A 12,024-nucleotide genomic window follows, 5' to 3' on the forward strand; every position below is an offset into this window, starting at 1 on the left:
GGTGCGCTTAACGTATTGTTTTGCATAATTATATAGGTATGCTACTACAACTGCGACAGTGAGGTGCCCGACAATATATATTTATGCATCAAAGTGACTCGTATCGCCAGCTCTCCGCAGTGTAACTTGAAGGAAAACTACACAAATGGAAATATTTGTTCACGTCTTGGGATACGTTCTCAATGCAAGTTAACCATGCCATATGTTTATCTAGATGTGTAGACTCATCAAAAATGAATCCGATGAAAAACATGCAGTATCTTGAATGGACTGTGTTAGATGTGACGAATGCTGTCCTCATGGAACTGGGTAGGAGAGTCGACCGGACGGTGTCAAGACAATTAATGCCTAAACCAAGAACTGGTAACGAAACACATGCAGATCTAGGTCTTCATCTCGGGTGGCTTGCCATATCTTTTTTTACCAAAGGGCTTTTTGTTCCTCCTTTCAATGGGAGTTCTCCTGTTTCAACTTGTAGTGCTAGCATTTGGGCTTTGTGTTGTATTCTGTCGAGGCGGCTCAAAACAGTGCTGATGCTGAGAGGCCTTACAACCATAGTCTATTGTTTTAATCTGATAAGTGATCTGTAGAAGTTCGGTTGAGTGTTCCCTATTTTGACTGATAGCGACCTGTCTTGCAGGAAGCTGTCTATGTACTTTGCCATGCTCCCTTTTTCCCATTCGGTGCTAGTTTCGTGAGTACATCATTCCATTAACCATTTTATTCAGTATTTTAGCCAGCATTCACAACAAACCTCACTTAGCACTTGGATCTCCACGTCTGACAGCCTGTAATGATAATACAGAAAAATCAGTGCGTTTTCAACAAGAGAGATATATTTTCCAGGATTAAATTGCCCATAATTGCAACAATAAGGGGTCTGTCATACACAAAACTAGGGATACCGCTTCTGGTTTGACACATGCTTCTATTGTATTACTTATATGTAATCGGAATCGTACAATGGACTCTGCTTTTAGCAAGGATTGCGTATGATTATGGATTTTTTGCTTTTATTATAGACAGGTCCTTTGTTTATTAATGTTTTCCAGGAAAATGACCGTTTCTAGACTTCTCAAAGTCATAATATGATTAACCCCCTCCACCAATAGATATATGAAAGATTTAGATTAAAAGGTTTAAAGGCATTCCTCTTACTCAGTATGACGTTCCAAATTAACCTGAAATTGGGCATATACAACATATACAAAACCTTCAAAAACATACAAACATTTCAATGCTTGTGTCTCGCCTTTCGCAAAAGTATTTTCATCCATATAGTCAGTACATGGGAATTTTACATCCTCTTCTGGAACAATTTCGACCAGTTAACAAAAAATACAAACAGATAGATCAAGCAAGATAGATATCACATATTCACAGCTATACAGTTCTTGAGTTAACTTGTTCCTCTCGCTCAGTGTAAAAATCCACATTAACCTAGACTAACAGTTAATCTTTGAAAATATATACTTTTGATAGACACAAGTAACACCATATAAATTGAATAGGAGCCACAGTGAGATGAGAGTTTTGTGGAAAATCTAGACCTGCGTTATTTAGGGATACATCATAACAGTAGGGGCTGGGGAAAGGGGAGGAATATGCTTTAGGGACAGTGAGACAGCCTACACATTATCCCTGACACTGGTATGAATTCATATCTCAACTGTCTGCACGAGGCGCAAGTGTGCCCACACGGCGCGATCGAAGTACATTCTCAAAGCTGACCTACTTTACCGTACACGCCATACGAGGTATTCGTGTTTTCCGGGTTGTTCTGATAACGAAAGTAGCTACTGCGCGTGTGCAGATAAGGCGAAGGTCCAGTATTGTTTGTGTACATGTATATAGGCAACCAACTGTACTCTCTGCTGTCAGTTCTCGTAAGGTAAGAATGTTAATCTGTCTGTTAATCGGAGAGTGTCTTGGGGTGGAGGTTAGGGGGTGATTAACATCTGTAATGCAGCAGCTTTTCTGGTGGAATAGCTAGTTAATAGGTTGAGGGGATTCAGAGTTTTACACCGACTTCAATAGTATTCACCGTATATACCATATTTTCTCTATTAGTCGCCGTATCAACGTATCGCGCGAACGTAATAGACGTCGAGGCGTCTAATTGAGGAAATACAGTACGTATTGTGTGCTCATAAACCTACAACAAGTCTAAAATATTTATGAGTGGGCGGAACCTACATGTATGTGACCACGTCACACTTGTTTCGTACGCACTGCATCTCACCTGAACACGGAAGTGCATCGGACTTCTGCAGAGTTGTGACACCATACAGGGTATATGCCGGCACTCCATTGTTTGCGGTACAGTCACTATAACCTAAACAACCTGTAACTTCTTTGTTAAATAAGCAAACGATCATATAAGTGAATCCCTGTGAAATGAACAAAGCGAACTGTATATTACAAAGTGGTGTTTAAAGATTGTGTAGCTTTTAGGCAAGAATGTCACGGTTGGACATGTAATCTCTTAGTATGCCACATTTCTTTTTGTCATTTAGTCCTGGAAATTAAATACTGGAAACATGTGCTGAATATATTAAAAATAAAATAAAATCTAAAAGGTATATGAAAGTATTTCTTTCTTTATTTTTTCACACCAGTACGTCATAACAACACTGTTGTTGAGGTGCTTTATGTTGAAGCATCTTGCGAAAACGAACATAAAACCTCAGTCTAAACGAAGACATAAGTAGCTTTTAATTTAGGCATCCTAAATATTAATGATTTTTGTTTCTTTAGTTGTTTTTGGAGCACTCAGCAACGGCGGTCTGTAAATAATAGACTCTGGGCCAGACAATCCAGTGATCACCATCAGGAACATGTATCTAAGCCATTGGGATACGATGACAAGCATTAACCAAGTCAGCGAGCCTGACAACCCGATCCTTCTAGTCGGCTCTTACCAAAAGCATGTATCGTCGCAGGCCCATAGGCATAAATAACAGTAATGTTTAATTGGGGATGTATCCCCACTGGCATTATAAGTAGTAGTAAGATTCAAACCAACTTTCATTATAAATAATCGTAATGTTTATTCGGATGAAGATTGACCCCAAAGGCATTATGAACAGTAGAAATGTTTTATTGGGATGAAGATTCAACCAACAGGCATTATGAATAATAGCAATGATTATTGGGATGAAAATTAATCCCAAAGGCATTATAAATAACAATAATGTTTTATTGAGATGAAGATTGACCTAAGCTTTTTGAAAGAAATTGGTCTGTATCATAAATTTTAAATATGTATGTGAATAATTAAATGCTTGTTTTTTATTTGGTGTGATGCTATTATGAACTGACATTATTGAGGGCTCTGTCCAGGAGCTGACTTTGTGTGCTGGCGATTAGGTGCCTCACCCTGGCAGGTGTGGGTTCGAATCCCGCACGGTACTCAACCCCAAAAAAGTACTAGAATCTGTACTTTACTAAGAAAGTGTTATCCCAAATATAACATTAGTTACATTTGACCACTTTCTAAATGGCATTGTGTATTCATACTGTCCAGGAGGTTAACGTAGCGTAAAAATATTGTCCCCATGTGTGATCCTATCTAAATCGAGATCACTATCATGTTGGAACAGCTCCCTCTGGCGGGCCAAAGTTGGGAGTAGGTGATGACGCAAAATTTGGTCTATGTATTGGTTTGCTGTAAGATTGCCCTGCACAACCACTAACTGTGATCTATCCGTGTAGGATATGGCTCCCCACACCATGACACTCCCTCCACCAAATCGGTGCACCTGTCGAACGCAGTTCGGCGCAAAACGTTCATGTCGACGTCGGTATACACGCTGTCTTCCATCCTGTCGTTGAAGAAGAAAACGTGACTCATCACTGAACCAAACGCGTCGCCAGTTCCTGAGATCCCATGCCTGTACTCTGTTGCACCACCGGACACGTCGTTGACGGTGTAGACGTCGCAAGACAGGTCCAACTTTTGGTCGTTTCACTCGAATTCCCACTTCCCTCAGACGATTTCTGATGGTTTGGTCGGAAATTTTTCCCATACCAGGCACTTGTCCTTCAGTGTCCGTTGCTGTAGCAAATCGATTCCGAATGTGATGTAACCGGATGTACCGATCCTGAGCAGGGGTGGTCACTCTTGGTCTTCCACTTCTGTGATGATCTTGAGTCGAATTAGTGCTGGTATATCGATCCCATTGTCGAGATTTGGTGAACGTTGAAGTGTCTTGCAAAGGCAGACTGGTACTCCCTTGCTTCCAAACGTCCAATATTTCGGTCAGCTGCAGTTAATCTTGGCATTTTTCGATCTCTGTTTACGTCAGAAAATTCGTAGTGAACTGTTGAATTTTGTACGGTCTTTTATAGTCAGTGTCTCTACTATTGTTTCCAACATTTTGCACGTGCATTGTGCTGAAAACGTTTTCTGAAAGCAATTTCCGTGCATCCTTTGCATTTTTGCTGATAAACGTTTCCCCGAAAAACATTTTGAAATGTGTTTGCGCGCAGTGCACAACAAACATGACACGATTAACAGGAAGCAAACATAAGAATTGTCTTTATGACGATTGCTTGGAAAAAAATCTAATTGGAATTCTCAAAACACCTATGCGTTTCTTTTTTGAAGAGTGTATTTTATACAAATAGGGCATCATATCATATACTGTTTGGAGATAAAAGTTGTATCACTCTAACACCTGGAAATGTTTGTAATATAGTTTACTTTATATATTCTACGTGCATGAGGACCATAGTTAAGCAGTACAGAATGAATGAAAGTGTGTCAGAATCTCTGCTCATATGGATTGCACATTCCTGAACCTCTGTCTCTCCGACACATATGAATAAATAGAGAAAGGAACTCAAGTCTAGAATGATTTGGCAAGTCCTAAATGCCTGAGCCCTGGGCCTGATTAATAAACATTGTTCTAGGTGCTATTTGGATTTTTTTTTACATATTTATTTTACAAGCATGATAACTCTTTGTTTCTAGGACAACCTGGAATCTTATCAAGGTTTCTGAAATAAATAAAATATTGTTGTATCTTGTAGTTGACCAACTTATGCCATGCGCAGAGATTGCTTTGCTCTTGCATATAACAAGAAGGGAAAGATGTATTGTATTAGTATGGAGCCTGGTGACAAAAGGTTTTTATTGTGTTGGGTATGAAAGTAATAGCAAAGACATGTCAATGTTTCGATCAGGGCTACTGTGCATCACTGAATGTTTCGGAGATGGGCGAGTTGGGTTGACTCAGTAATTCGCGTAAATTTCGATCTGTCCGAAGTCGAGGCTTGCAAATACAGTACAGCACAATCTTCAAAGACACATAAACTACATGTTATATACCTGATGTGCAGATTGTGAGTTAAACATCGTATCACGCAATGACAGCCGAGACAGCGATGCGCTCGTTAGACGTCAACTAGTTTAGCGGAAGATAGTGTCACGTGCATACATAAGCCACGCCCACTCACGGATATTGTAGATTTAAGACCATTGTAGGTTTAAGGGCACAACATACGTATGATATTTAATTATTTTGGCATTTGCATACAAATGATAAAGTTTATAACGGCAGTTTCCTCTTTGAAAGAGACTATAATACAATTAAGCTATAACATTGTAAAACAATGTTTTATTATTTTTATTCATGACAACTTGCCGTTGACATTACAACTTGCTAATTAGAATCGTGCAAGGCATTTTTGGTGTGTCCTTTAGGGTCCGACCATTTGATTTGATTTGTATCGAATAAAACATTGCTCGAAAAAACCCTAAAATGCATCATACTGTTTGAATAAAATACACTTGTTTGCCACAAAGAAACATTGTTGCAAAGTGTTTAATAAAACATATTCAGGGCTCATTGGTTTATTTAGAAATTGGCGGTCCCTTCCACAAGCAAAGATGACATGTATGGCTAATGTCATTCCCACCAGAAGCGTGACATCTTTAAACTGTAAGAATAAAATTGATATGGAGTACATTGACACGCATATAAGTGTGCTAGAGTTCTGACCTTTGTCATTGTGATTTCCCATTAGATGTTTTGCAGGTAACCAGGATTATTTGTTCGAATCCCATATTCACCCCAATAAATTGCTCTTGGTTTGTCTGCATCATATTCAAGCTCGTGAGTTTCTACACTGTTACTTTAAACGTTCCTCCCACATTATGCTGACATGTCCTTATATCACTGAAATATTGTTTAAAGCAGACTAAAGCCCAACACCACTCAGGTAATCATCCGGGGCGAAATAAACTATTAGAATATCGCTTGATTACCCAATGCACAGGGGTTTTACTTGAGGTAAAACATGTGAAATCCCGAATCTGTTCTTGTCTCTTATCAACAACTGTATAAAACATGTATACTACATTGTAACAGACGTATGGGTTGATGACGTGTCAATATGTATGTGTACGGGTGTGTATATGTGTCTACTCTTAGAAGCAGATCATATAGAGTTTCCTCTTTGTGGATATTTGGGTTGTCATTCTTTCCCAATTATGCCTTTGATCATTGAATGCTTAACAACGACAGTACATACCCATTAGGACTACCTCATTACAGATTCTATTTCAATTTCATATAACATAATCGTGATGATTTTCCTTTGCCAGACATCATGTGGGATCTTGTCTCAGTTGCTGAGATCAAGGATCATCTGACCGAGTGTCCAATATGTAAAGAACACTTTGATGAGTCGACACGAATTCCACGTCGTATGCCGTGCTGTGTACAGTCCTTATGTCAACTCTGTCTAGAAACCTGCAGTAGAGGCACAACAGTCTTAGACTGCCCCATGTGTCGACATCGACATTACCTGACAGGCGGTGTTAAATCTCTCCCCAAAGAGACTGTCATCCTGAAGTTTCTGGACTACCTCAAGATCCAGAAAGGTCTCCATCTTCCATGTTCAGATTGTCCTGACAAGGAAACGGCTGTAGCCCAGTGTGACAACTGTGGAACATTTTTATGTTCCATCTGCCTAAATGCTCACAAACGAAATATGGTAACAAAAGCCCACACAATAAATACCCTCCACGAGATGAAGGGCCGACCTGTACAGAGTTTCCGTCGTGTACATCAGTGTAGTCGCCACCAACAACCTCTACAGTTCTACTGTCACACTTGTGACAAGGTTGTCTGTGTGTCCTGCACTGTAGTAGATCACGATAAAGGGAAGGGGCACAACGTCGTGTCCGTGGATGAAGCACACAAAGAAAAGATAAAATCCACTGATGAAGTTTTGGTCAAGATGGAGGAAAAGACGAAAAGACTGAGCAAAACAGAGTCAGATCTTAACATGAAGATACAGGACATCGAACTGTCAAAGCGCGTATCAAGAGATGATATCAACAGAGTCTTTGACAACTTGATCGATGCTCTGAAGCAAAGACAAAAAATCCTTCTGTCTGATGTTGAGGAGAAATCAGCTAAAAGTCTCAAGCTAACAGAGCAGGCGCTGGATGCAACAAGACTACTGCTGAGGAATGCCAGGTCATCTATAGAATACACGCGACAGATGAGCAGCACAGCTGACAGGATAGAATATCTGCAAGTATTGGGATCAATACATGAATACATGTTGAAGGAGGAGTCACCAAAGGAAATACCCTTCGTCATGACTGGAGTTAATTTTGTCCAAGCAAATGTAAAACATCTTCAGGATACTATCAAGGTGGCAGGAATGGTCAGATCAGTCACGTTCTCCCCAACAGAGACGTCGCATGGTGTGGAAGATTCTGCAGCATACACCGCTATCATTGTGGAACCAGCCGAGTTACCTTCAGGTAGGTAGTACTAAATAATATATTTCTCATGGAAATAACAGATACGATAGACAGACAGTATGAAGTAAGTGTACGAAGCGTATAAAAGGGAAATCACTCAACATAACTGCAATACAACATGTTAAACACGCGTGATTTTACTTTACTGATTTCACTGTAAAATATTGACAAGGAGTTCTTTACATTTATAAATTCGAGCAATATTTGGTAAAGTTGGTTGGTTGGTTGGTTGGTTGGTTGTTTAACGCCGCACTCAGCAATATTCCAGCTATATGACGGTGGTCTGTAAATAATCGAGTCTGGGCCAGACAATCCAGTGATTAATTTCATGAGCATTGATCAAAGCAATTGAGATCGACGACATGCATCAACCAAGTCAGCGAGCCTGACCACCCGATCCCGTTAGTCGCCTCTTACGACAAGCAGAGTCACCTTTTACGGCAAGCATGGGTCGTTGAAGACCTATTCTAGCCCGGATCTTCACGGGTCATATTTGGTAAAGACCTATTTTAGAACAATAGATTTTTGGTTCTCATGTAAATTAAATATCATACTCATCCTCAATTTCACAACTGTCACAATGTGTACATACACAATGAAACACCTGAACAACAGATCCTTTTGTTATAAGATCCAACATGGGCAAAAGCAGTAGGGAAAAAAGGTCTATCCCAAATTTTCTTTTCCAGTGTCATCCCAACCTTTTAACATTAAACAACAATCTATCCCCAACAACCTACCCAACAGCTTACAACTCTATATTGGCACTGGACATGCATACTGTAACCCCAGATCCCCAAAGTATGGCATTTACTACATTTTCATTTCACAAATAATATTATTGGAGACTTGTTTCCATCAAACAATATTGTAGCTGGCTCGAAATATAAATGGCTTTTGGTCTTGAGCAATTTATAAATGGGAATAAAAACATTTGATGCTGGTGTAGCCTACAAGGCAGGATGAAAAACGCTATACCCAGGTATTTGTAGTAAGATACTACAATTTTCAGTCGTATGTACATCGAATTTATTGTATGTTTCTGATGCGTTCGAAAAAGATCCACCCGTCGTCCCAAGACGGTTTTCTTTGTTTGCTAAATTACATGATTTCCTACTTTTGTACAACGTTCCCGTCTCAAGACTTAATTACGTGACGCTATTCCAAAGAAAATGTAGTATTGATTGTTGTCATGTCTTTCTATGTGGAAATGTTATACTATGTGCCACCCGCAGTGATAAATCGGTATTAAGGTTTGGAGTTCTGATGCATCTGAACAAGTGAGAAATGTCAAAACAGGGATTTGCATCATTCTTGTCACTGATGCGTCAATTTTGGAAATGTTATCAACGTCAAATGTCTACCATACATGTTTTTGAAAACTTTACTGAGGCCTTGAATTTTGTAACCTTGATCAAACAACTTTTGAGCAAGAGTCCTATGACTCTTTTTGAAATCGTCAAAGAACAGCATGCTCGATTGCACCTCAAAACAATGGAAACCCCAAAGACCGGACCCGCTGGATTCAGCTTGATATCAAGAGGAAATTGACTACTGGAAAGTTGAAGTCATCACTCTAGTTATACGGTCTGGTGAATTTGTTTGGCTATTCTGAATCTTTATTCATAAATATAAATATGAAACTGATGAGGCGGTATCATTTGTCTCATTTATTTCTACTTCATGTTGGTTGGTTGGTTGGTTTGTTGTTTTACGCCGCGCTCAGCAATATTCCAGCTATATCACGGCGGTCTGTAAATAATCGAGAATAGACCAGACAATCCAGTGATTGATATCATGAGCATCGATCCACGCAAATGGGATCGATGACTTCATGTTGGTAAATCAGTGGAAGGGAATTGGCTATTTAGCCATAATGGAATTATATGAGATCAAACGTATTATCCAAATTACCTAGTTTTGACTTTGCCAAGCAGGGCAGAAATTCTGATCCATATGTAAAAAGAACAGATAAGTAAGAAGGGGAGCAAAACTGATGCCCAAGGTGATGACTACTTTCTTGCCTAAATATCTACGGCAAATATTCAGATGCATCAGAATGACACGACCCCGTCCAGTGAAGTTTGTACTTCTGTTTCATCCCGCGATACTGTTATAACGGGTAATGTATGCAATCAAAATGGTAAGAGCAGGCAGTCCGTGTACATGGGACACACATAAAGATTAATATCTTGTTTCAGTGATCGAGATGGACCGGAAGATGTCTGACCAGGAGATAACATGTAAGATCTGCGCCCTTGACGACATGATGTTACAAGATATTTTTCATTGGTTTTGTATCTGTCAGTTGATTTCGAGAGGTTACGACCGCTTTCGAGATCTGATCTTTGTGCTTACCTTTTGATAGTTTAGTACAGAAGTTTTATTAGTGGTCGCGTTAGCAATGTTGCATATCATGCATGTGTTGCCTGATCTTTGAATGTTATGTAATAGAAGTATGTAGGAGAAGAAAGCCTCCTTGGTGTAGTGGATAAAAACGTCCGTCCGGTGAGCGGAATGTCGGAGGTTCGATCCCCAGTCACGTCATACCAAAAGACATTAAAATATGGTACTTGTTGTTACCCTACCTGGCGCCCGGCACTAAGGGAACAAAATTAGGACTGGTCGTCTCGGAGTCAGCATACTAAGTGGGGTATCCATGTTAAAATTGTGGCATGGTATCTCAGTTGGCTAGCACTTCGGCAGTCGTCGTCACTAGTACAAGTAGCCACACACATACAAACACACACTTACATACACACCCTCGCGCGCCCGGGCATGCATGTAATACGTGTAATAATCTTGAAGTTGTATATATTAAACCCAACTTAACCACCTCACCAGAGAGAAGAAGAACGCCTTGGCTTTAACACTTCTAACTTAATACATAATAGATCAATGATAGCTCATAGTGAGTGAGTGAGTGAGTTGGGTTTAACGCCGCTTTTAACATTATTCCAGTTATATCACGGCGTGTCAGTTTAATGTGGGAGCAAAGCCCGAAGTGATACAGGTCTCAGACGTTTACCACTTCGGTGAAACCCACGAGCACGGGTATGGTGCTGACATACCTAGAAACATAATCGGGGCGAATCGGGATTCGAACCCACAATCATAGGTTTCTGGCGTGCCCAGGGGACGCAACTCTGCACAGCGAATCGCGGCGCCTTAGACGACTGGGCCTGCCGTGCCCCCATGACAGCTTATAACTTTCATTTGGTAGATTGACTAAATTGTCGGTAAAAACGTATTAAGTGATATATGTGTTAGCTACAAGAAGACATGTTGGTACTCATTACGAATGTTTTTTTCATCACAGGCCCGACTCTGGAATGGGACACAAACACTGCAAAATGCATCATTGACGTATCTGAATGTGTAATCACAAACACACGACCGGCTGTTATTTCTCCGAACACAGGATGTCGGATACGAAATGCCAGATCATGTCTAGCGTCCAGACCTTTGGTGGTCCGAAACAGTCCTGGGCAGCGTTGCGTGTTTGGAATAAAGTTGGGGTTATATATAAAGACATTGGTAGGAAGTAATAAACTTATACAAGAGATAGCCCTGACATCCTCTCCTGAAGATGCTGTCCGGCCGCAACAAATTGGACTGAGTGTGTATGTTGCAACATGCTCCACCCACAACCAACAGCTGTGTCTTCGGGTAAACTACAATAAAAAGCTCCTCACTCACCTTCCACTCACTGAGAACAGAGTTGGACAGTCTTATGACCTTCAGCTATACTTTCTACTGGATGGAGCTAGTGACAAAATATTAGTCGTTAATGCCATTGACAATTCAGTGTACACCACTGTTACAGATGTAGAATTTGACAGACCACTGTGGGTTATGATGTATGTTTGTGATCCCACAAAAGCGGTTGTAAGAGGAGAACTGATATCTGGCCACAAAATCCAAGGAACCTTTGCCAACTTTAATCTGTAGAATCTGTAGAACATATTAACATTTTAACAATAGATTTTTGTAAATAAAGTGTTTGAATCTGAATTTCCCACACACTACTGTCAGTGATCATGAGCACGCGATTTGTTTGGAAATGAGTGAGTGAGTGAGTGAGTATAGTTTTAGGCCACTTTTAGCAATATTCCATCAATATCACGGCGGGGGAAATGGGCTTCACACATTGTACCCATGTCGGGAATCGAACCCGGATCATCGGCGGGACGAGCGAAGGCTTTAACCACTAGGCTACCCGACCGTCCTGTTTGGAAATG

The 12,024-nt window shown here is 40.3% G+C and overlaps 1 protein-coding gene across 1 annotated transcript; it reads left to right on the forward strand.

The window, feature by feature from the left end:
- Nucleotides 1–1,645: 1,645 nt before the first annotated feature.
- On the forward strand, nucleotides 1,646–11,810 carry LOC125380069 (E3 ubiquitin-protein ligase TRIM71-like). The gene is made up of 4 exons (XM_048396302.1): nucleotides 1,646–1,891; nucleotides 6,611–7,783; nucleotides 9,985–10,026; nucleotides 11,103–11,810. The coding sequence occupies exons 2-4, from the start codon at nucleotides 6,616–6,618 to the stop codon at nucleotides 11,732–11,734; spliced, it is 1,842 nt and encodes a 613-aa protein (XP_048252259.1). The 5' UTR covers nucleotides 1,646–1,891; nucleotides 6,611–6,615; the 3' UTR covers nucleotides 11,735–11,810.
- Nucleotides 11,811–12,024: the final 214 nt, after the last annotated feature.

The sequence above is a fragment of the Haliotis rufescens genome, unplaced genomic scaffold, assembly GCF_023055435.1.
Source record: "Haliotis rufescens isolate VD_foot unplaced genomic scaffold, xgHalRufe1.0.p SCAF_15, whole genome shotgun sequence".
Taxonomy (NCBI): domain Eukaryota; kingdom Metazoa; phylum Mollusca; class Gastropoda; order Lepetellida; family Haliotidae; genus Haliotis; species Haliotis rufescens.

Coding starts and splice junctions, on each gene's coding strand:
- LOC125380069 (XM_048396302.1), top strand. CDS start 6,616: ATGTGGGATCTTGTCTCAGTTGCTGAGATCAAGGATCATCTGACCGAG. Junction 7,784..9,984: donor ACCAGCCGAGTTACCTTCAG/GTAGGTAGTACT, acceptor ATCTTGTTTCAG/TGATCGAGATGGACCGGAAG. Junction 10,027..11,102: donor GTCTGACCAGGAGATAACAT/GTAAGATCTGCG, acceptor TTTTCATCACAG/GCCCGACTCTGGAATGGGAC.